Source organism: Gossypium hirsutum, chromosome A09 (genome assembly GCF_007990345.1).
Source record: "Gossypium hirsutum isolate 1008001.06 chromosome A09, Gossypium_hirsutum_v2.1, whole genome shotgun sequence".
NCBI classification, from domain to species: Eukaryota; Viridiplantae; Streptophyta; class Magnoliopsida; order Malvales; family Malvaceae; genus Gossypium; species Gossypium hirsutum.
Window position 1 is genome coordinate 69721659 of NC_053432.1, and position 27462 is coordinate 69749120.

The 27462-nt window shown below is 32.9% G+C and overlaps 2 protein-coding genes across 2 annotated transcripts; both read left to right on the plus strand.

Moving 5' to 3' along the window:
• The first annotated feature begins 6660 nt into the window (after positions 1-6660).
• LOC107889369 (uncharacterized) lies at positions 6661-7662 on the plus strand. Its single transcript, XM_016813765.2, has one exon. The coding sequence runs from the start codon at positions 6795-6797 to the stop codon at positions 7317-7319; it is 525 nt and encodes a 174-aa protein (XP_016669254.1). The 5' UTR covers positions 6661-6794; the 3' UTR covers positions 7320-7662.
• A 3926-nt stretch (positions 7663-11588) lies between these two features.
• Positions 11589-12191, plus strand: LOC107890089 (agamous-like MADS-box protein AGL62). Its single transcript, XM_016814601.1, has one exon. The coding sequence runs from the start codon at positions 11589-11591 to the stop codon at positions 12189-12191; it is 603 nt and encodes a 200-aa protein (XP_016670090.1).
• Positions 12192-27462: the final 15271 nt, after the last annotated feature.

Below are 27462 nucleotides of genomic sequence, written 5' to 3' on the forward strand. Positions count from 1 at the left end.
TTTGGGCTCAATGTCGTGACACAACACATTTAGTGTTGCGACACTCTCGATAGTCAGCTCCAGGTTGATTTCTTGTTGAAGTCTTACATCTTTGTGGTCGTGTAGACTCAGTGTTATGACACCCACATCAAATGTATTTCTCCTTAAAGTTTGGCTTTCGTTGTCTCTGTAACACCCCTAACCCGTAACCGTTGTCGGAATAGGTTAAAAGGCATTACCGGACTTGTAACTCAGTTCAGAATAATTATATATCCGATAACATCTATTCTCAGTCAATATCGTTCATTCACAGTACTATGTACTTAAAACAAGCATATCAAGCTTTAATTATGCATTCGGGACTAAATCGTAACATATTAAAAATTTCAGAAACTTAGAAAAATTTCAACATTTCAAGTGTTACTCGCCCGTGTGAACAGGCCGTGTGCCTCACACGGCTAATAGACACGCCCATGTCTTAGACCGTATGAAAACAGGGCATACATACTGACTTGTGTCACATAGTCGAGGATACGCCCGTGTGGTTGTGTGAAAACTAGAGAGGATACTGACTTGGGTCACACAGCCAACCACAAGCCCGTGTGTTTAGCCCGCGTGCCCTTTGAAATGGCCTCACACGCCTGTGTGCTAGGTCATGTGCCATTTAGGGGGGTATCCTGACTTATGTCACACGGTCAGACACATACCCGTGTGTGAGTCCGTGTGACATACACGGCAATTAGACACGCCCGTGTGTCTAAGTCGTGTCAAACCTGTAGGGTATACTAACTTAATTCGTAGGGTACCTCAGGGGATGCACGACTGTGTAACATAATCGTATGTCGTACACGGCTAAGACACACGCCCGTTTCTCTACCCGTATGGACAAAAATAGGCTATTTGCAAAGCCATTTTGCCACCCTAAAAACACAAACATTTACAAGCATAATTGACCTCATTATGTAACCCAATTGGCAACCAAAATAACCATTTCAATACATAATATAAGTCATATCAAAACCTACCAATTTTATATCCAAATACCTATTTAACAACATGAATAATCCATTCATTTAACATCAACATATCAATACTTCACTTGCATATTTTCATTCAAACATTACCTTACCAAAACTTACCTTAATGGAACACTTAATTCAACCAAAATAAGCCAAATCACATGGCTTAATTTATACACAATACATAACAAAATCCTATTATCAAGTAACATAACTAATATTTTTCAAACTAGCCTATACATGCCATATTTACAAATTCACAAGTTCAAAAGTACCAATCGGAATTTGGATAGTGTGATGTGCAACTCTGACTTGTCTGAAAACGAGCGAGCTAACGAACCTCTATAAAATATAGAAAAAGAAACAGAGTAAGCTTTTAAGCTTAGTAAGCCCGTATAATTCAGAATTGAACTTACCATTTATACATAATCAAAGCAATACAAATATGCAACCAATTCAATTAGCCAACACCTAATTACAAGTATTCATCCAATGTTAGTCATTGTAAACATATATGAAATCATCCATTAATACGATGCTTATCATGATTCTAAATTTATATATCATGTATAACATTAATAATATTTATAAACCGTAACTCATCCGTATAACATTATTTAGGCCCGTTGAACCTATTAGAACTTTAAAGGATACTCGAGTGAACAATGCCAGTAATCCATCAATTCCTTATCATGTATGCTCTTTCGAGCTATGATCAGTAAGCTCCTCCTGAACTGATGAACAGTAAGCTCATCGAGCTGAAATGGTAAGCTCTATCGAGCTGAACAGTAAGCTCTTTCGAGCTGATATATATGGTAAGTCCGCAGCAAATGTAGGAGCTCAACCAAAACGGTAATCCCAGTATAATGTCACTTGTATCTAATGACTTCATATAGTTCAAACAAGGCTCGGTAACATATACATTATATCATTATATCATTCATACTTCAAGTATTTCAATTATACATTTTAATTTCAATAATTACAAGTATAGAAAAGTTTGATTCTAATTATACGAACTTACCTAGTATTGCTCAGATAAAAACTATCGGCTATTCATCGATCTTTCCTTTTCCCCGATCTAAACTTGATCTCGGCTTATCTTGATCTAGATATTATCAAATTCAATACATTCAGCATTCAATTTAGTCCAAATTTCATATTTTGGAAAATTTACACATTTACCCCTATACTTTTCAATTTTTACAAGTTAGTCCTTATCACATAAAATTGCAAATTCATGCAATTTAATACCAACCCATGTCTAGCCAAATTTATTATGCACTACTAGCAGCCCATAGCTTTCATTATTTCACACTTTTAACTACAAAATTTTATAATTTCACAATTTAATCCCTATTTTGTATTTTTGTCAAAAATCACTTTACAAAACTAGTTCAACTATCATCAAGCTTCCATAATCTATCATTAAACATCAAAGAACTCAAGTATTCAACAATGGAACATTTCAAAATTATAAACAAATTCAAAAATTAAGGAACGGGCTAGCTAGATTAAGCTCAACGAGCTCAAAAACGTAGAAATCATTCAAAATCGAGTCAAAATCGTACCTTAAATGACAAAGGAAGCATGGCTGAATGTCTAGCCCTAAAATCGTACCTTCTCAATTTTTGGAAAAAAGATGGATAGAATAATATGATTTTGGTTTTGTTTAATTATTATTAACTAAATACATAAATTACCATTATGACCTTGTTAATATAACTTACAAATCACTTAAACAATGTCCAAGAATATCCACTTACATTATAAATGGAATAATTACATAATAAAGACTTCCATATTAATAAACCATAGCTATTTAATACCTTTAAACAATAGAACTCAACTTTTACGCGTTACGCGATTTAGTTCTTTTTACCGAATTAAGCATTTAAATAATAAAATTTCTTTACGAAACTTTCACATAATTAATCTATCATGCTATAAAACTTATTAAAATAGTAAAATAATTATTTTGACTTTGGATTTGTGGTCTCGAAACTACTGTTCTGATTTGACCTAAAAACGGGCTGTTACAGTCTCCCTACACCAACTCAGATGCACCATTAGATTCTCAATGGCACCATTTTACCAATTTGGGCCTCAAAAGAAGTAAAGTCAAATGAGAATGATTATTAATACTAAAAAATAAAAACCAAAGAAAAATATAGAAAAGACTTGTAAATTGCTTGAGAACAAACTCATTAAGTGTTCGAGAGAGCCTAATTTAACGTATCAAATTACAACAAATCACTACCAAAAAGCAAAATGGCAATAGTCAGTGTCGGAAAACCCCAAAAAGGAAAAAAGCAAAAATAAAAAAGGAATCGAAAAACTTAATACAGTCAATAGTCAGTAAAGTTAATGGAAAGCCAAAAACCCAAAAAATCAAAATGCACAGAGTATTTCCCATCATGTTAGAAAATTCAATTTAAAAACAATTTTGCTACACAATAAAATAATATTTTTTTCTAAAACTTAGGCGGTTGTGTTATTTATAGCATTAAACTTTTTACCAAATTTATACATGTATTTTAGAATAGACGATATATGATGTTTCCAAGCTTTCGACCAATATAATCTTCTCTTGTATTCTCGAACCTTGGCTTGCTTAGAGTATGAGCTCTAATTCACGAACCAATGAATACTATGAAAACTTTCTATCAATACTTAGTGAGAATATCAATATCTCTGAAGGGCTAGAAACTGAAAACGAACTCCCTTAAAATTAGAATTTATTTGGAAAAATAAATCTCAGTAAATTTTTATAAAGTGTCGACACTTAGTATGGTCTATTTTGGTCTAGCACGTGATCTTTATCTATAAAGAACAAGAGTCTTACTCAAGTGACGACACTTAGTATGGTCTATTTTGGTCTAGCACATGATCTTTATCTATAAAGAACAAGAGTCTTACTTGAGTAAGGATAAACAAAACAATAATATTTTAATTAAAAATACACAAACCTTTTGGGATTTGACTATGGCTAGCGACACACACACACTCTAGGTTACCTAGGGTTGTCGCCCATCACATATAAATAGGCTCTATTAGGTCTTTCATGTATTAAGCATAATTATATGTGTTATTTGATCTTTAAACCAACTCATATAATTTAATCCAACTCAATTAACAATTTTCTATTCATTAAAATATTATTTATTTAATTAAAATTAATTTAATTAATTTTCTTAATTAAATTATTTTCTCAATTTAATTATAATTTCGTTAAAGTCATGATGATTTTACTATACTATAATCTATAAGTATATAAATTTAATTATATTGTACAATAAGACTGCGATGAATAATTAAATTAATTTTCACTTCGAACTTCCATTATTTAATTACAACAAATTAAACAATAATTTAAAATTTTAATTTAATCTCTAAGTCGTCTCTTGCTCATAGCAAGAACACACATTCACCATAGATAGTGATACATGCGATCTATTTCTCTAATTCATTGTTTTCATTTTTTATCTCATTGATTCAAATGCAAGCTATTAAGGTTGTACCGAGCTAGCGGATGGATCGATTGGACATATATAATTAGGGTTCAAATAATTTTTAATTAAGTTTCAACTCTTCGTCGATTAATTACAATATTATTTAGTCATAGAGTCATTCTACTAGGATACCATGATTGAGCTCTCCCCACTATATACCATTACGAAAGCTACTTATCAAGTGTTTGTCCAATGACTTTATCACATGTATGCTACCCATATATGATACCCTTAATTCTCTTTGTGTTAAATTCGTTCACCCAATATGATTCTATTTTATCTTATGGTAACCATTACATCTTTCTTCATGAAAAAACCAATTAATAACAAATAGTAATTAAATTGTTCATTTTAGATGAATAATCCATGGGCAAATGGGTGTTCAGATTCAAATGTATTTTGACAATCATTTGTCCAAGTTTATTCTTGATGTGAAAAAAAGTATAATTTTTTATTAATTTATATTTCTTAAAGATTTTTTTAATTTTTTAATTTATATCCACTGTATGGTATATACTGATAGGCTGCCACATATCACCATATAATTGACCATTAGTACCACATCAGCACAAAGTAATGGTGTTAGTGTGAAGGTACCAACCTAGGTAACGTAATACAAGTTCAGGTACAAATTAGATACTTTTAGACAAGTTTAGGCGGCAAACTACATATTAACCACAATGGTGTGTTTGGGTGAGGGATTTCATTTATATGAAGATTTTCAAATTTCTAAAAATAAATTTATTTGTTTAGGTAAATATATCGAAGAATTTCATAATTTATGAGTAATTTCAATTAGGGTGAACAAAATTCAATGCATACCAAAATTGTTGATTATCGATCTCTAAAACAACACCATCGACATGCCAAGAATGAAGCCACGAGAGCACCACACGTTCTACAATTGCCTCAACCATGAAAGGTTCAAATTCCATGCGAGAAACCGAAAATGCAACGAACAAAATCACCCATAGCATCTCGCACAATAGTTGCCCAATCGGTGGCATTATTATCTACAAAAATGGCTCCGTTAACATTACATTTGATTGTACCCAATAGGGGTTTACACCAATGCTCCCCCATTTTCTTGCTTTTAAAGCTAGAAACCAACTGGGACTGAAAACCTATAGACCACCCTTGTAGAAAAGTGGTAGCAAAATAAACAACATCAACAGCAACTTGGTTCCGGCTTCTCTATAGCGCTAAGTTGCGACGGTACCAAAAACTCCAAATGAGTGAAAAGATCATATGATGACGCTCAATATCAGACTGAGAGAGGACCGAACCTATAAACTCGAAAGTTGTACGTGGTTGGAAATCAAATCCAACCAAACACCAAACCTCCTTCGCGAAAAAGCAATGAGAAATCACGTGTTCGACATTTTCCTTTGCTTGATGACACCGGAAACAAAAAGGTCAATATTCAATCCTCAGGGTACTAGATTCTTATTGCAAGGGATAAACCCGCAAAGGAATCTCCAAATGCAATCTTTAATTTTAGGAGGCAAGAGCTTGTTCCAAAGCGCAATCCAATGGACCATCCATATTATAGTCATTCACATTCGAAAAAAAGTTGAAGAGCAATTTTATAGACAGAACTAGCAGTGTAAAACCCATTATGAGCGAAGTACCAAATGAGACGATCGTCCGAAGAAAACATGCTAAGCGGCATGCACAGAATGTCTTGCATATCATAAGGTGATAAAAGGCCCTCCATCAAATCCTTATCCCAAGCACCCCACTCGTATGAATCAAGTCCTGAATTCATTCTCTCGCAACTTTCTAATGGCACAGTATCAGTGAAAAAAATTCTCATCATCTCTAACCTAAGGGTCATTGAAAATATCTATTCGAGCATCATCCCTTACCCGTCACTGAACTCCTTCGTTTAACAACACCTTTGCCTTATAAATACACTTCCAAATAAAGGAAGGTGCAGAGTCTTCGGCCGCATCAAGAAACCCACAATCGAGGAAGTTTTAATATAAACAATTAATGGAATATTAATCTTTTTAAGTTTTGGGCCAACTTGACAATAGGTGAGTACCAAATTAGAGATAGGTGGCCAAAAAAATTGAAATGTTTGGGTGGGTGTGGGGACCCTCAATCTAAGATTCTTTAACATAAAAAAGTTGTTAACTTGAGGGAGCAGTTGAACTAAAAAAAGATTACGAAGGCAACCACATCCACCACCAAACTTCTAAACCCCGAACACCCTTCTCTTTTTCTCATCTCATCTCATTTTTTAATTTTCGTAGAAAAGATCCGAGGATGAGCGGCAATCATGGCCACTACCGAAGAATTCAGCTTCCCTACCTCCACTGATTTGTACCCTTGCTCCATTGATTCACCGCCGTTATGGCGTCTGTCTCCTGCAGCATCTCCTGATGTTTTTCTTCACAGCAAAGGTAAACAAGAAGAAGATTGTTTTCCAGTTAGTCAGAGAGCAGACGAAGATGATCACCAGGAAAGAAAGAGCAAATCGCACGAAGATCACAATGGTTGGAAGCAGTCGGACAAAGGCGTTGCTGAAGATGAAGACGAAGATGAAGAGGAAAAGATGGACATGTTGTGGGAGGATTTCAACGAAGAAGAATTACCAAGAAGTGGAAGTTCATCGAGGTGTTCAGAAGATATGGTAGAAATGGGATGCGGTGGTGGTCACAGCCTGAAATTGTCGAAAACCAATGCGGGCATGTTTTCTCAAAGCCCCAGGAGAGCAGGCATGCTGGTTTTCATGAGGGTATTGAGAAAGTTCTTCTTGCTCCATAATTCTCATCGCTCTTCCAACTCACACTTGCCAAACTAATATATAATCTCATCTTCCATAGTTTTATATACTTGCTGCTCACCAATCAAGGCCTGGGCCTCCTCCTCCTCCTCCTCCTCCTCCATGCTTTAATTATGTCTGTACGATTTGTAGTCAAAATGATGGAAATGGAAGGTATGCATTTATATATATAGATATTATACACTTTTTACTTAAGCTTTGCCATCAATTTCTTTTTTTTGTTGGGAGGAAAAGGATCAGAAAGGATTAGCTTATAACCCTTCTAAGAGTTGAAACACCCATGCTATCAAATTTGAAGTTGCTAACTTGTAACTCCATTATAATGTTCCAGCTTGGAAATGCACTATGAATGCTCCCTACATTTTGAAATTCATAAAGAATATATATATATATAAAAGTCTACCATCTCAAATTAATCATTGGTAATTTAGACGACTTTTGATGAATGAATCAATTTTTTCTTTCTTTGCTAAAAAATAAAGTTTCGAATATTTTAGTCAGTCCAAATTAACGTTCAATCATTGTATGGTAAATACAACCATATAGGTTGGTGTTAATGATGTGATATTTATACTGCCTGAATTTAATTTTTGTTTTTTTTTATTCCTTGATCTTGTCATTAGCCTACCTAATGCATATTTGGTCATTCAACTTAACATTTCCTCCAAATTCGCATTTAAGGTTTTTTTTTTCGAATTAAAACCTAAACTTTTTTTTAACTATTTTGGTTTTTTTTTTGTATAAATCCATTAAAATGAGACTTCGAAATTAAATCACATCATTAATTACACCATAATTTTAAAATATATAAATAGAAATTATAAAATAAAAAAAATCAAAATGCATCTTAGAAATTAAAAATAAAAACTATTTAAACAGAAATTCTGGGATGAATCTTCATCATCATGAAATTCTACCAATACCAGTTGATTTTAATGACTGATGAATATAAAGTTTTTTCTCGCCTTAGAGCCGTCGAGGAGCTGGAGTTGAATCTTGTGTACGGCTTTTGAAAAAGGAGATTTATTGATCTTTGCCACTGATGACGAATTGTTTTCTTTTGGAGGATTTTATAACTCTCTTTTTTTTTCTTTTTTTTTTTAAAATCCTTGCGAAGTTCTCAACAGTGAATATATTTTCAGAAAAGAGAGGATTTTAACATTTCAACTTCACCTTCCAGCCATAAAGTTCAAATCTTTGAATTCGGCATACCCATTCCTCATACAGAAAAAGAAAAATATTATCTCAAATCTCAAATTAAAAGGCCAAATAAGAAAGCCCCAATGTGACCTTTTCCAGGACAAGAGCAACTGAGCTAATTGAAGAAACCCAAATGCTCCGAAAGCCTCGACGGAGACCCCCCACAGGCACTGCCAAATGAGAACTTAAAAGTTTCGAACCCTCCGATGACAAAACCCAACCTTCATCAACGACGTTGATTTACCCTTCAAAAACAAATTCAACTTCTTTGCTTGAACCAATGAAAAATTTGATCCAGCGAGACGTAAGTTATGTATGACAGAGGAAACCGCGGTGGAAAAGGAAAATGAGACACAGAAGGAAAAAGAAAACAGATATAAAATTTTTGTTTTCACCATTTTCGAGGTTTTCTTTTTCCTTCCCAATAGGGAAATGAGGGAAAATACAGAAAATATTTTACATTTGATCTTTAAATTTTGTTTACAACATTATCATAAAAATAATGAGTTTTTAATTTTAGTTATATAAAATTAATTAAATACAAAAAGCTTTACTTCTTTTAATTTAAAAGGTTTTCAAAAATTTTCACACCTTTTTATATTTAATGTTAATGAAAATATAAAAACGTTTTTCCAACAAAAAAAAATATAAAAACAAAAAAATTGAAGACTTAACCAAGATCAAAAACTTGTATATGATGTATTTACACCCTCATATATAGCTTTTTTGCAACCTCATATGTATTGTTTCTATTAAAATTCAATAATAATTTCTCTAAAATTTATTAAAGTAAACTGCTAAACAGTTTCACAAAAACAATATTTAGAACAAAAATCATTTATTTAAAGTAAATGTTTTTTTAAGACATTTCATAAACGCTTCTAAAGATGGTTTTTATTGAAGATAATGTATTTTTTTTAGGGTCAAGTTAGGTTGATTTTGGTATTTACATATATATATATTCTCTATATTAATTCTTAAATTTGACAATTAAATTTATTTTTATCGTTAAATTTAGATTCTGTCAAGATTAATGATATGACCAATATTATTAGAACATGACTGGATTGATAGACCAAAAATTGATCCATTTAATATTCGAATAAAGGAGTTGAATTGATTAATTTAAAAACTACTTGAAATTGATAAAAATTGAAAATTAGGAAAAAGGTTGAACTAGGTTAGATTTTTGTGAATTTTTAATTAATTAATATTAGTTCAATGATCAAATTAATCAAACTGATTGATTTAGGACCGGTGGTCTAACTTGTTCAACTACTGATCTGACTATTAAAAAACTGAACGTGACGTTATGAAATTTTACCACACTATCACCAGAAAATTTATACAAATTTTTTAATTTTTCAAGTGATGATATGACATAATGTGATTGTGCAACATCTTCAAATTTTTTCAGGGATCAAAATGGATCTAGTTGTCGAGTTCAAGTGCCAAAGTGGATTAAAAAAGTATTAAGTACCAAAGTGAACTTAGTTGCCAAGTTAAGGGGCAAAAAGTTATATTATCCCTTCTTAATATGTCATCTAATAGTCTTTATGATTTATTTGCACCTTAAGTCCTTGAATTATAGTTTGTATACATATTCATCTCTACATGCTATTTTAAATATCTCCAATTTAGTCATTATATGTTTCTTTTAATAGAAATTATTGCTTTAGCCAATATTTTCAACCAAGTATACAATAATAAAGATACTTTAACCATCTTGTTTATGAAAAATAAAAGACTAATAATAATATGCATGCATTTTATTAAAAAAAATTGATTATACATTTTTGTTTTAGGCTTACTAAATCTGTACAAGTACGTATAAATATCATTAAATAAGAAACTAAAATTTAAAAATACTTTAACCGTTTTTTCATTTTTTTAAGTAATAAATAGGAGAGAGCATAATGAATTGTGCCGCAAAAAAATCTAAACGTTATGTTTAGATTTATTTTACGTGTAAGCAGTTTTCAATTATACTTTAACCATATATTTGATTAAATTAGGATAATGTTGAGTTCAATTGTTTTGTTTTTCTCATTGGCTTATTACAAAATAACTAAATTATTCAATATTGTTAAAAAATAATTGCAATAAGACAATTAAAACCAATGAAGATCATTCTTATAGCTCCAACAAATAAACGCCATGAAAAGCAGGCAATAAACTAATTATTAGAACAAATCGAAACTCTTTATCTTTCCTCACGGATTATGGTTTTTACATATGGAAAATCCTGAATTAGATAACACTATTCAATGTGAAGTTGTTTAATATTAGGTGCTCATCTTTCATTAAACAACTTGTTTTTATTGCAATTCGCATTAACACTAAGAGTTGAATTCTTAAAACATAGAACAATTTTATTTTCTTTATTATTCTACTCTATATAACCCTGATGCAAACAGTGTGATATTTCATGCATCGAAAAATAAAACCAAATAGAGAAGCAAAATTCGAGTCTTTTCAGATGCTATTGACAGCATCATCATACTTTTTTTGGTAGTACAACTTAACGTGTTCTAAAAGTTACCATAATTTGCTATGCAATAGATTTGATATCCATTATTTCTTGATTTGATATCCATTATTTCTTTATTTGCTTTTTGAGATTTTTTTACTTACTTTCTTTAGAAGTCTTTCTATTTTTGAACATTCTATTACTTATTTCAGGGTGAGCTTCTAATATTACCGAATAACGATATTACTTTTCGATACTTTCCAACATATAACTAACTTAAAATGCATCGTGATATTATGAATTTTTTTCATTTTTTGGAATACTTGATAAAATATATACACGATCAGTGATATAATATTTATATTGCATTCAAGAAACATATTTACCTACCAAATGCAAGACTAGATTCAATTACAAACACGATAATGATTGTTGAACGTTGAATTTGACCACCTAATTTAATTAGTTTAACCATTTAATTTATTGAGTTGTTTTGGCCTATATATATCTGAACCCCATCAAAGGAGAACTTCATTCCAAACCATCTAAAAGGCTACTAAAGCATTCATTTTTAACTTTCTTGCTTGTTTCTTTTGTCCTTTGATTCTTTTTGTGCAATGGCAAGCTCAAGCAAGAAAACCAAGGGAAAGCAAAAAATTGAGATTAAGATAATTGAAAATGAGGATGATAGGCTCATCTCATTTTCAAAACGACGTTTTGGAATTTATAAGAAAATCTCTGAGCTCTCCACTTTATGTGGCAGTGAGGTTCTCTTTATTATTTTCTCCCCAAAAGGTAAGCCTTATTCGTTTGCTCATCCTTCTATTGAATCTGTCACTAAACGCTTTCTAAACCCAAACCAACCTCTTCATGAAACCACGGACGCTCCTGTTGAGACTTACCGTAAGGTAAGAATCAAGTCGCTAGTCCAAGATTACAATGAGGTTTGCGACCAACTAGATGCATCAAAAGAAAAACAAAAGGAGTTTTCTTTGGCCCAACAATCACGTGGAAGCGAATCTCATCATTGGTGGAAAACTCCAATATATCAGCTTAACCCAAGGGAGCTCCATGAACTAGACAAACGCTTCACTGAGTTCATCAACTTGATCTCTATTGCAAGGGACAAGAAGATTGTATCCATTTCCTTAATGCATGCTGAAATGGATGAAGATGTCCCTTTTGTCGTTCCTCCTAGATATGGCCCTAGTTTGCAGTAGCTTTTTACCTCAAAGTCTGCAATATCAAATGTTATTTTTATTGTTTTATCTTTTATGTTAGTTAGGCTTGTCGATCTTGGGAGTCCTCAAGGCATACATGAACATGCTCATGTAGCTAACCAACATGCGGTTTATGGTCTCTATTGTAGCAATCCCAAGCCTTAACTATTTAGGATCTAGGGCTATTTTGGTTCCAATTATGATGTTGTATCAACAATCGACTTTCAATAAACTGGTGCTTATATTAATAACTAGGTCAAGATTCAATTCATAGGTTAATACACTCTTCACTTTCAGGATATTGTCAAAAAGTTTTCATCCAAATAAAGAGAAGAATATATCATAGTGGAATATGCTCTCTTTTCTTACATGATTCCACATCAAGTTTCGCAACCAAATGATTAAAAATTAATGGAAATTTCTTGAAAAGATTTTGATGTCAATTTATTGTCTAAATAGTTTTCCCTTTAGGATTAATTATAGGCCTTCTAGGCAGATGGAGTCTAAATAGAATATATTATTGAGTGTTTTACTTATAGCAAGTTCTTTGTTCCCTACAATTATATATTAAAAATATGCCTTCATTGCATCTTATTTAGTTGCTTTAAGTATTTAAAAAGGCATTTTTTTATCCTTTTCCGATGATTCTTTAAGAAAAATAAAAGACTAATAATAAAATGCATGCATTAGGTGTAACTTTATTCTAACAAAATTTGATTATACATTTGCTTTTTAGGCTTACTAAATCTGTACAAGTACGTAGAAATATCATTAAATAAGAAACTAAAATTTAAAAATACTTTAACCCTTTTTTCATTATTTTAAGTAATAAATAGGAGAGAGCATAATGAATTGTGCCGCAAAAATGATCTAAATGTTATGTTTAGATTTATTTTACGTGTGAGCAGTTTTCAATTATAATTTAACCATATATTTGATTAAATTAGGATAATGTTGAGTTCAATTGTTTTGTTTTTCTCATTGGTTTATTACAAAATAATGAAATTATTCAATAATTGTATAAAAAAATTGCAATAAGACAATTAAAACCAATGAAGATCATTCTTATAGCTCCAACCAATAAACGCCATGAAAGTAGTCAATAATGTAATTATCAAAACAAATCGAAACTCTTTATCTTTCCTCATGGATTATGGTTTTTGCATATGGAAAATCCTGAACTAGATAACACTATTCAGTGTGAAGTTGTTTAATATTAGGTGCTCATCTTTCATTAAACAACTTGTTTTTACTGCAATTCGCAGTAACATTAAGAGTTGAATTCTTAAAACATAGTACAATTTGATTTTCTTTATTATTCTTCTCTATATAATCCTGATGCAAACAATGTGATATGTCATGCATGGTAAAATAAAACCAAGTAGGGAAGCAAAATTCAGGTCTTTTCAGATGCTATTGACAACATCATCATTCTTTTTGTGGTACAACTTAGCCTGTTTTAAAAGTTACCATAATTTGCTATGCAATAGATTTGATATCCATTATTTCTTTATATGCTTTTTGAGACTTTTTTACTTAATTTCTTTAGAAGTCTTTTCATTTTATTTAGAAAATGAATTTCTGATAACGAGATATTTGAAGTGGTGTGGGATAGAGTCAAATGACTTCGGGGTCCCCTATTCCTTTTATTTAGAAAATCATTATAATTTGTACAAAAATGGTTATAAGATAAAGTTTATATTCTTAGACTCCTTAATGATTCTAGTTTCAAATAAATCAACGAGAAGATATTTTGAATTCTGTACAATGAGAAATTTGATTCGTAGTGACGAGTGGTCAGATTAGTCAAATAGTGAAACAGGGGAAACTTTAAGAAAAATCTGGTATTGATTGGCCAAACCAAAAATTCTGAAAATTTTATAGATAGAAGATATATGAGTCTATTTTCAGGTAAAATTAATGGAAATTGATTTGGAGTTTCGTAGCTCCAGTTATAAATGATTTAGTGACTGTTGCTCAGGAAGACAACTTGCAGTAAAATTATGATTATGTGGTAAACATTGACAAAAATTTGTTAATGAGTTGCTTATTGATTTCTTATAAGCTTACTATGATCTGTATGTGTGAAAGTCGAATATATATATATTATATTCTGAAAGTGATGCTTGAATAGTCGAATAATGACTAAGTTTAAAATTGTTGAATTTAAGCTCAAGAGCATAGAGGGGCAAATTCGGATAAGGGAAAAGAGAAAGTAATCGAATAGCCGTTGTAATCGTTCGGTAACATTCGAAGTAAGTTCTTAAGTGTTTAAGCTTGATTCCTTTTTATATGCCTAAGAGTTAAATTAATATGGCAAAGAGAATGTAAATTTTATTTAGTTAATGTGCCGAATATGTAATGATTTAAGGCTATAAGCCGATTATGGCTATTATGCTTAAGTTGAATTGGACTTGGAAATTTGATGCACTAAATGAGTGTTACAATGAATAAACTATGCCGTATATGTGTTGGTAGAGATATCACGATTTGTGATTATTAAATATCTAAAGGAAACCATGATGTGTATAAAATTATTATTATTAGTCCTTTGTGGTAGTCGAATATGGCTTGGCACTAAAGTGATTAATTGTGAACTTCGATGAGGTGAACTATTAAAAGTGTGGTGTTATAAGACTATGGGCTAATACGATATGTGGATTCGTTCCGTAAAGTAAATTATTCAGGTACGAACAACCTAATTATGTACATGTGAATTAAATGAAAATGATGATTGATGTGAATCGAACCTATAAGAAATGGTTCATGTATAGGTTCAACTATGAGGCCTTGTTTTAAATCGACAATCGAATTCATTCAATACATTAAGTTGGCCAAGTATGAGATATGTACTTATGCATGTTAAATTGATTGGAATTGAATCATGAATGTGAATTGAGAAGCATAGGTAAAAATGTTGTATATGTGAGTAAGGGTAAAACCATCGTAAATTATCGATAAAGATGGGCTATGTGCGGAACCATCTTATAATTGCTAATTTGAAAGGTTGTGTGCGAATCAGTGAGCAATATGTATATATTAGATGAATTGTGACATTTTGGTTCTACTTGAATTAAGTTGTGCGATAAATAATTTATGTATATGACTTTTAGTCGAATAGTCACTATGGGTTAAGTTTGAATGGTGAAATGGATATGTGATATTTATGTATGACTTTTGAACTGAAATGTAAATGATGGTGTTCATATGAAGCTTATATCCGATTGTAGCAAATGACTACTAACGTGATATGTTGAATGAGATGTGTTAATATATGATTAAATATGCATGATATTTGATGTGTATCCGGGTTAAATCCCGCAGGCCTAGTGCTGGTATTATATCTGAGTTTAAAGTCCCGTAGGCTTCGTGCTGGTGTTATGTTCGAATTTTATACCTCGCAGGCCAAGTGTTAGTGAATTTGATAAAGTATATGACTATGAGATCCTACGCTATGATGATAAATTGAACTCGTATTACACATTAAGTGATTCAGGTATGTGATATATATATATTATATGTGAGATTGATCTGACGGGAATTAAGAATGTGTAATGAGTAACATATGAAAAGATGTTGTAAATTCATATGTATATTTGTATATGTGTGTATTCAGTTATTATGCAAAGTTACAAGATAGTTTTCGATATGCCATTTAACTATGAATTTTGAAAGTAAGTGTGGGTAAGAAATGATACAGTAGTGAAATTTGAAAGAATTAAAGTTAATCCGGAAGCTTGTAAATACTATGTTTATATGAGTTTGAGTATAAACGGAGTAAAATGATATGTGTTGTGCATAATCAGCCAAATAGTATTGTACTCAGAAAGTGTTATGTGATTTCGAACATTTGGTTTGTTTTTAAGTTCAACTGTTTAAATTGCTTAAGACTTACTAAGCTTATGAAAGCTTACTTTGAATGTTATATTTCTCTGTTTATTTTTGTAGATCGTTGACTCTTACTATTAGCTCGGGGATCGTCAGTACTTCGTCACGCTATCTACTATTGTAGTAATCATGTGATTTGGACTTAGCTTATGGCATGTATAGGATAAACTATAAGTAGAATGATATTTTGACTATTGTATATAGGCCATGCGAATATGGCATATTATGGAAGTTTACTTTTATAAGTTTTAAATTCGATCTTTGTTTGTGTCTATTAGTTATATAAATAAATGATCTTTTATTTAAGAAAAGGTTCAAAATTTTACTGTTCTGATCTAATTCCTAAATTCTGTTAACGCCTCGTCCTATTCCGGCGACGGTTACGGGATAGGGGTGTTACAGATGGAAAACATGATATCGTATGCTTAGATTTAATAAACGAGATTGGTAAGTTTAGTTTTTGTTATAGGAACTTACTAAGCATGTAATGCTTACTCCATTTTATTTTTCCCTGTTTTATAGTGCTCAGAAGCTCGCGAAGTTTGGAGATCATTGGAGCATCATCGCACTATCCACTATCTCATTTTGGGTATACATAGTGAAATCATTTTGGTATAATGGCGTGTATAGGCTAACTTGGCTATAGATGGCTTAAATATGTGGTTTGTAATCTAGCCATTGGAATGGCTAGTAATGGTTTGTTTTGTTGTACTTATAATGTTATACTATGGTAGCTACATGTATGTTAAATGGTTGATCAAATTATGCCTAACATATGGAATATACCAAGGTAATATTATAAACATGTATGTATGAAATGATATGTCATGTTGAATGACAGAGTTTGCTTAATTTAAATGCTTGGAATGGTCGGTATTTGGATCTGAGTTTAAATGCAGGTCATTGGTATGATTTTGGGTGAGAAATGAAGCTAGAAATGGCCCTTTTTTTTGTCCACACAGACGTGTGTCTAGACCGTGTGTGACACACGGCCTGGTACATTGGTGTATGGTTTGGCTATGTGTCCCTTACACCTTAAATTTTGAGAAACAGAATGGTCAAAATTGAGTACATGGTATAGACACGGGCGTGTGTCTTGGCCATGTGAAACCTGCACCTAAATTCGAAAAAAAATTGATCATACGGCCTAGCACACGGGCGTGTTGCATGGCCGTGTGCACAAGTCAGAGAGTTACATGGGGTCAAACACGGTCTGTAGCACGGACGTGTCCTAGGGTTACACGGGTGTGTTCCTTGGTGTAACACCCCAAACCCGGCCCAGAAGTTATGGCCGGATCCGGCATGCCACATCAAAAACGTAAAAAAAAATTCATTCTAAGTCCAGAAAATCGTACTTGATGTTCAAAAGATTAATTCATTAAGGGTTAAGGTGAATGGAAGCTGTGCACTAGGTAGGAAACCGGAAAAGAGGTGGTGAGTCCATCGGACTGCTTAAGTACCAAGCTCCCTTCGGATCCAATCCTAGACATGCATACCGCCATTGCCACACCTTAACGTCATGGATATTTCTAGGAAACCGATTTGATTAATTCATTTTTAGGAAAAGTGATTAATTTTGGAAAATACTTTCATTGCGAAAGCTTTGCTTGTTGTCGTGTTATTTTGAAATCAACTGTTGTTTTTGAAAACGCGCCCTAAAGCTATCCAATTTCAACAGTTAAAATAAGTATTACCTATCTTAGTAATACATATTAAAACCATCAAAATAATTAAGTGGCCTTATTACATTTAAAAGCCCAAAAACTTCAAACGTAAATAAAAGGATGTCCAGTTCACCAGAAGAAAATCAAACTTTCAGAACGGGTGGCCACTCCGAATTCCCTCACAGCTCCAAGCCCACTATGGTTGGGGATTTCCTGCGTAGATGAAAATAAAAGGGTGAGTTTGGGAAATTCAGTGTGTAAGGAAAACCCATTCAAAGCCCAAGTCAGCTCAAGCCTATTGGGCCTAAGCCCATTCAGGTAACAGTGGTACTGGGCCAGAGCCCTTTTCAGATTACAATAAACTAGGCCTTAGCCCCTTATTCAGATAACAGTATGGCCCATAGGCCCATTTCAAAATACATGCAACATCAGTAAACATATGCAAGCCTATTTGGGTAACAGTGGTACTGGGCCAGAGCCCTTTTCATATTACAATAAACTGGGCCTTAGCCCCTTATTCAGATAACAGTATGGCCCATAGGCCCATTTCAAAATACATGCAACATCAGTAAACATATGCAAGCCCATTTGGGGAGACTACTCAACCCACCAACCACTACACTCCACCCGTACCAGCCATACACTCCATGTGGGGAATAGCTCAACCCACCCAGCCCAACACTCCACAGTTGCAGCCTTGCTGGTCAGTTAACAGTAAATTGAGGTAAAGCCTCCAGTACGTGGACAAGCCACTTTCAGTACTTCCTTCGTCAATATCCCAATCCCATGCATCAGATGATAACAACATGGCATGCAGTAAATAACAGCAGTCAAACATGCATTTAAGTCAATTTAACCCTAGGGGTATTTCGGTAATTTATCTCTTAGGGGTAAAACTGTAAATTTTCCACTTTTAAAGGTATTTCAGTAATTTATCTATTTTAGGGTTTTTCATGCATATTCCTACCTTTCACGTACTACAGAATCACGTACCGAGGGTTTTTACCGAATTGGGCCCGTTAGCCCATCATTCCAATTTTGGCCCATTAAGCCCAAAAATATCGGGGGCACAGAAATCATGCACTTTGCAGTCCAAACATTGCAGCTTACCAAAAACATTAATCGATTTACCTCACGAGCATTCGCACACTCGCAAATCTACAAAATACCGGTTTTCGGTATTTCGGCTTTTCGGCTTTTGCCGATCTAGACTAAGAAAGAGGGTGTTAGTTACACACCTGTTTGCGACGATATGCTACGAGATCCACACACGAACCGCCTACAATTGGATTACTAACACGTTAATCTAACTATTCAAATACAAACTACGTATTAACCCCTTACAATATTCGGCCAACCACACCTACAGATCATAGTAAGCTTATAAGAAATCAATAAGCAACTCATTAACAAATTTTTGTCAATGTTTACCACATAATCATAATTTCACTGCTAGATGTCTTCCTGAGCAACAGTCACTAAATTATTTATAACTGGAGCTACGAAACTCCAAATCAAGTTCCGTTTATTTTCCCTGAAAATAGACTCATATATCTTCTATCCATAAAATTTTCAGAATTTTTGGTTTAGCCAATCAATACCAGATTTTTCTCAAAGTTTCCCATGTTTCACTGTTTGACTAATCTGACCACTCTTCATTACGAATCAAATTTCTCATTGTACAGAATTCAAAATATGTTCTTGTTTATTTCATTAGAAACTAGACTCAATAAGCTTTAATTACATAATTTATTCAGCTTCTAATTCATCTCCCACAATTTATGGTGATTTTCCAAAGTCACGTTACTGCTGCTGTCCCAAGCAGATTTATTACCAAATCACTCTTTCACACATACCTTGTATGCATGTTATTTAAACATGTATATCACCAATCAATCATCACATATCTATGATTTTACTTAAGAATAATCTCCATTTCATCATTTTAAAGCACAACATGTTAGCTAATTTTTCCTTTTAACATCTAAGGCACATGCATGCTCATTTGTTTGGCTCAACTTCACCTATCTTCCATTTTTTTCATCAAAAGAACATGAAACAACAACCATTTCCTTCATTTTAATTCATGACTAAATGCTCACAACACAACGAAAAACCAAAATACGCTTCAAGAGTTAAGGTAGAATCAAGAAGAACTCATGAACATCAAGATAGAAGCCAACTACCATGAACTTACCTTCAATTTTCTTCCCCAAGTGACCGAACACTCAAGAGCTTTCTCCTCTCCTTTCTCTTCTCTAACTTTCAGCTATGATGAACAAAGATGGACAAAACTTTGTTCTTTTCACCCCTTTTTCTTTTAATAAAACTTTATATTTCATCCATTTAATTCTTTAATACAAAAGACATGAAATTCTTATCATGAAACATTTACCTAACCCATTATCATGAAACATTTACCTAACCCATTATCATGGAACATTTACCTAACCTATTATCATGGAACATTTACCTAACCTATTATCAATTTGTATCAATTTGTACTACAAATTATGGATATCAAGTGCACATTTTGTCTACAACAACATGATGGCTGGCCACTTCATGTAAAATGGGAGGTTTGTCATGCAAATCCTCCTATTTTGCACTCCTATTTGTTTGGCCACTTCAATTTAGCCTATAGCATTTTCAAATATTTTCACATAGGTCCTATTTCATAATTTCACTCACAAATGACAAAATCAAAGCATGAAATTTTGCCAACATTCACAGGATTCCCGAAAATTGGGGCGTTACACTTGGACCACACGAGCGTGTGAGCCCTTTAACTTAGAAATTTTTTTAATTTATCAAAAAATCCTTAGAGTTTCCAATTAAGTCCCGATACAATTCTAAAGCTCATATTGGGCCTCGATGGTCCATTTAAGGGACGTTATGAATAAATCTTAAGAAATAAATAGTAATTGTTATGAATTATTTGAAAATGTTCTGAACGTTCTGATAATACTCTGTAACTCTTGTTCAGCAACGAATATGGGTTAGGGGTGTTACACCCATCAAATGAGAACTTCATTCCAAACCATCTAAAAGGCCACTAAAGCATTCATTTTTAACTTTCTTGCTTGTTTCTTTTGTCCTTTGATTCTTTTTTGCAATGGCAAGTTCAAGCAAGAAAATTAGGGGAAAATAAAAAATTGAGATTAAGATAATTGAAAATGAGGATGATAGGCTCATCTCATTTTCAAAACTATGTTTTGAAATTTGTAAGAAAATCTTTGAGCTCTCCACATTATGTGGCCGTGAGATTCTCTTTATTATTTTCTCACCAAAAGGTAAGCCTTATTCGTTTGCTCATCATTCTATTGAATCTGTCACTAAACGCTGTCTAAACCCAAACCAACCTCTTCATGAAACCATCGACGCTCCTGTTGAGGCTTACTATAAGGTAAGAATCAAGTTGCTAGTCCAAGATTACAATGAGGTCCACGACCAACTAGATGCATCGAAAGAAAAACAAAAGGCGTTTTCTTTAGTCCAACAATCATGTGAAAGCAAATCTCATCATTGGTGGAAAACTCCCATTGATCAGCTTAACCCGAGGGAGCTCCATGAACGAGACAAACGTTTCGCAGAGTTCATCAACTTGTTCTCTGTCGCAAGGAACAAGAAGATTGCATCCATTTGCTCAATGCATGCTGCAATGGATGAAGATGTCCCTTTTGTCGTTCCTCCTAGATATGGCCTTAGTTTGCAGTAGCTTTTTACCTCAAAGTCCACAATGTCAAATGTTGTTTTTATTGTTTTATTTTTTATGTTAGTTAGGCTTGTCGATCTTGGGAGTCCTCAAGGCATACATGAACATGATCATTTAGCCAACTAACATGTGGTCTATGATATCTATGCGGATGAGACAATATAAATGAAATTGAAAAGTTTGAAATGTGATGAAATGGATTTGATATCCAAATTGAAAAGTCATTGAATGGATTGATTTGTAAGTGTGATAATACTCTAGAACGACATATTTTATGTGCTAATTACATGTTTATTTTGAGTATGTTCCTACTAATTTGGGCTATTTATGGTTTTTTGTCTTGTAGGGACTAAATTAAAAGCAAAAGGAAATTTGTGGGCAAAAAGCGGGAAATTAAAGATGAATTGGGCCAACATGCAAAGTAGGAGAGAAGTGGTGCCGAAAATGCAAAGTATGGAAGACTTTTGGGGAAAAATACAAAAGAAGAGATTTTACAGCACAAGACTCTATTTTAATTCCAATTATATTAGGATAATTATTAAGGATTATTATTTAGATTTAATTTTAGGATTTGTTTTCATTTATCTTTTATTATCTTTAATTATCTTTATTTATTTGTATTTATCTTTTAGAATTTAATTAGGAATAGACTGAGTTTCTTAGTACTATAAATAGGGGATGAAGTGACACAAATTTTGTCCATCTTTAAATTTAGTATTTTTGTTTTTTCCATATTTTCTTTCAATAAAAATTCCCTTTCCATTATTTTTGTTTTTTCCCAAAAATCATGAGCAACTAAATCTAATCTAGCCGAAGGTTGTCAAAATTCCCCAAAAAGGTTCATGAGGCTTAGAATCCACGCTTAGTGTAATGATCCAAAATTTACGGGCACTAGAAAAGTGAGTTATAGGGCCTCCGCCTTAGTGAAATAAGTTCGAAAATAATTATTAAAAATATTTATGAGCCTAGTGGTGTGTCTAATTAGGATTTAATTAGGTGAAATTATCTTAATTTAGAATAATTAGCAAAAAGAACTAAATTGAAAAAGGGGTAAAAGTTTAATTCTAAAGTAATAGAAAATAAAAAGGATCAAAATGGCAATTAAGTCATTTACATAAATTGAGGCGGCAAATGGAAGAAAGATCAAGATTTTTCTTGAATGTATGTATTATATATATTAAAATTATTATTATGGTTTTATAATTATTATGATTATTTAATGAATATTATATTTTAAATAAATTAAATAGTTGATAAATACATGGTAGTAAAATATACATGTGTAAAAAAAATTATATTGGTACATTTGTAATTTAAATACTAAATTACTTATAATTTAAGTAAAAAGATATTTATTAATTAAATAATTAATTTATTAATTTATGAAATTTTTGTTTGACAAGCAAATTGAATAATGACAATTGTAATAAAAATATTGGTACATTTGTAATAAATAGATACATGTACACTTGTAATAAAATAATTAAGTTACTTAATATTAAAGTAAAAGATATTTGTTAATTAAATTATTAAATTATTAAATAATTGTGTGAAAAAATAAATAAATAAATAAAATAAAATAAATGGTGACAAATGTATGGTATTGATGGTGTACACTTGTGTGTATATAATTAAATGCTTAATAGATATTTAAAATAAATATATTATAATATATGTTAATTAAAAAAATAAAGTAAATAAAAGAATAAAAGAATGAAATAAAAAGAAACAAAAAGAATAAGAAACAAAGAGCATTCGAAAAACAGGGGAAGAAAACGGAAAGAAAAGAAAAGGGGAAAATTTGGAGTTTGAAGCTTCAAACTTGTTTGGTAAGCTAAATTTAGTTCTTTTCTTTTAAATTTGATGTTTTAGAAGTCTTAAAACAAGGTTTTGATGAAATTAATTTGATAGTTTGAAAGTTTAAAAGCTTTTAAACAAAGTTCATGTTGAAGAAAAAGAAGAATTAGGGATTTAATTGAATGAATTTTAAGTTAGAAATTGAAAAAGGGATTAAATTGTAAAAGAAGCTATAAGTTTTGTGTTTTAGGAAATTAAATTGAAATAAAATTTAAATTGGGGTTTTATAATGAACATTAGATTGTTAGGGTGAACATGGAAGGAAATTGAGCCTTGTTAATAGGGTAAATAATTGAAATGAAATTTTGAAAATAAGATTATTTGTTTTGGCACTATTGAAAAGTATGAGAAAAAATGTATGAACTAAAATATGAATTGAGTAGGTATGAGAAAAATGATTTATGAATTTAAGATTTATGAAGTAAAATAATTATATATAAATTAGTTTAAATAATTATAAAATTTATGGTTGATGTTTGTAATTTATTAATGTTAAATAGTCTTGATTTATAGTAATACCAATGAGTATGAAGTACTCAGCGTACGGTTGTTTCCGTGTGCAGGTTATTAGAGTTTCGGATCCGGTCTAGCATCCAAAACAAACCCGACTCCAACAAAAAGATTTTGGTGATGTATTTCTTCCTTTGGTTAAGTGGCATGTACTAGGTAGTTACATATAAATTATATGTATACATTAAGTTAAAAAAATCATGTTAATGATATAAATATTAGTTATATGAATGTGAAACATTGGTGTTGGTTGTTTTGGTTTGAATTTGCAGGGGGTTTTAGGTAAAAATAAGCAGAAATGCTGCCGAAATTTTTATAAAAAAAAATTCCCGGAACACTCGAACAAGTCCCGTTTTACTTTTAATACGTGTTTGAACTTCGAGAGTCCAATATAGGGACTTAATTATTATATTATACTATGAAAGTTATATTAATTGTAAATTATTCGTAAGTTGTCTGATATGTCCGGTAATGCCTCATAACCTCGTTCCGGCGACGGTTTGGGGTTAGGGGGTGTTACAGTTGTTGGTATCAGAGCTATCAGGTTTAGCCGATTCTCGGGCTAAATTGGGGTCGGAAGTGAGTTTAGAAGTACATGCCACTGTCGAGTCGAAATTGAGTTGAGATTTTTGGATGCTAATATATTTATTTGATTTTGTTTTATAGATAAAATGTCAGATGAAAGAATGGATAATGTTGAACAGGAAATGTATACTGGAAGTCGGGAATTAGAAGAAACTGAATCTGCTACACCTAGTGTGAATCTGTTAGATAATCAATCTCCTAACGTAGGGAGAGAAAGAAATGCCTCACAACTGTTAAGAGATATAGCTGATGCATTACAGCATATAGTAAGAACTATACCTACTACTACATCTGTACCTACTGTCAGACAGGCCTCGATTAAAGAGTTACGAAACTATGGTGCCACGGAATTTCAGGGATTAAAAGGAGATGATCCGTCCGCTGCTGAAAATTGGATGAAAATAACAAAAAGAGTTTTGCAACAATTAGACTGCACCCCCCGAGAGAGTCTGATATGTGCTGTATCACTGTTACAAGGAGAAGCGTATCTCTGGTGGGAATCTGTGGTTAGACATTTGCCGGATGATCAGGTAACTTGGGACTTGTTTCAAAAAGAATTTCAAAAGAAGTATATTGGGGAATTGTACATCGAAGAGAAAAAACAAGAGTTTTTAGTGTTGAAACAGGGGAATATGTCAGTACTGGATTATGAGCGAGAGTTCTCTAGATTGAGCAGATATGCTTTAGAATATATTCCAACCGAGGCTGATAGTTGTAAACGATTTCTACGGGGACTGCGAGATGAAATCAAGATTCAATTGGTAAGTCTCAGAACTACTGAACTTGTTGATCTGGTTGAACGAGCAAAAATGATAGAACAAGTACTGAGCCTGGATAAAAAATCAGAAATTGGTAAATCAGCTGGGAAACGTATGGGAACTGCTAGTTCTAATCCATTACCGAAGAGATTCAAAGAATCAAAAAGTGACTGGAGATCCAGTTTTAATTCAGACAGAGGTGGTAGAAGCAGAGGTAAACAGATGACAATATCTACTGGTAGTGTGAGAGGTCCATCCCGAAGTATAGAAATTCTAGACTGTGAGCACTGCAGAAAGAAACATTTAGGTGAATGTTGGAGGATAACTCGACGATGTTTTCGATGTAGGTCCACAGATCATTTCATCCGAGATTGTCCGAAAGGTGAAAGTGCCACACCTGCAGCATCTCAAAGATCAGTACCTACTGTTCGTGGCAGAGGATCTAGTAGGGGTGGTTCGAGTTCTGTGTCTAGAGGTGGAGGTGTCAGAAGAAACAGTGATATAGTTATACAACAGTCAGAGGCCAGAGCGCCGGCCAGAGCGTACGTAGTCTAGACCCGTGAGGAGGGCGATGCACATGATGTTGTTACAGGTATATTTCTATTGTATTCTGAGCCTATTTATGCTTTAATTGATCCAGGTTCGTCACACTCATATATAAATTCAAAACTAGTTGAATCGGGGAAGTTAGAATCTGAAATGTCTAGAGTTTCTATAGAAGTATCTAGCCCTTTGGGACAAACGGTGTCAGTAGATAGAGTATGTCGGAGGTGCCCGTTAATAATACATGATAAAATGTTTCTTGTGGACTTGTTAATCATGCCTTTTGGTGATTTTGATATCATTTTGGGTATGGACTGGCTATATGAACATGGGGTAGTTTTGGATTGCTATAAAAAGAGGTTTAGTATTCAGACAGAGAATGGGGATAGAATTAAAGTGAATGGCATCCGTACCAGTGGTTCGACACGTATTATTTCAACAATGAAGGCTAATAAATTACTGCAGCAGGGTTGTCCAGCATACTTGGCATACGTTATTAATTCTGATTCAGTTGGGAGTCAGTGCAGTCAGATTAGGACTGTATGCGAGTTTCTAGATGTATTCCCAAAAGAATTACCGGGCTTACCACCTGACAGAGAGGTTGAATTTGCTATTGAGGTGTATCCAGGTACAACACTAATTTCTATACCTCCGTACCGAATGTCGCCCACTGAGTTGAAAGAATTGAAGGTGCAGTTACAAGATTTACTAGATCGTGGATTTATTAGACCAAGCATTTCACCCTGGGGAGCTCCAGTGTTGCTTGTTAAAAAGAAAGATGGTTCTATGCGGTTATGCATTGATTACCGACAGTTGAACAAGGTGACAATTAAAAATAAGTACCCGTTGCCTCGCATTGATGATTTATTTGATCAGTTGGGAGGAGCTTCTGTGTTTTTGAAGATTGACTTAAGGTCGGGTTACTATCAGTTGAAGGTAAAAGAAAGTGATGTACCGAAAATAGCTTTTCGTACGAGATATGACCATTATGAGTTCTTGGTAATGCCATTTGGGTTAACAAATGCCCCAGCTGTTTTTATGGATCTCATGAATCGTATCTTTCAGCGGTATTTAGATCAGTTTGTGGTGGTTTTTATTGATGATATATTGGTTTATTCAAAGTCAGAGCCAGAACATGATCGGCATCTGAGGATTGTGCTACAGACTTTACGAGAGAAACATCTATATGGAAAGCTCAGTAAATGCGAGTTCTGGTTATCAGAAGTGGTATTTCTAGGACATGTAGTATCTGCAGATGGAATCCGAGTTGATCCGAAAAAGATTGAAGCAATTATTCAATGGAATGCATCGAGGAATGTATCTGAGGTACGTAGTTTTCTTGGTTTAGCTGGGTATTACAGAAGATTGGTAAATGGATTTTCGAAGATAGCTTTGCCGATGACCAAGTTGCTGCAGAAGAATGTTCCTTTTATTTGGGATGATCAGGTCAGAAAAGTTTTGAAACATTGAAGCAAATGTTAACCGATGTGCCAGTTCTGACATTGCCAAAATCGGGTAAAGATTTTGTAGTGTATAGTGATGCTTCTTTGAGTGGTTTGGGTTGTGTATTGATGCAGGATGGGAAGGTAATAACCTATGCATCTCGTCAATTGAAACCACATGAAAGGAATTATCCGACTCATGATCTTGAGTTAGCAGCTGTGATTTTCGCATTGAAGATTTGGAGACATTATCTTTATGGTGAAAAATGCTACATCTATACTGATCATAAGAATTTGAAGTATCTTCTT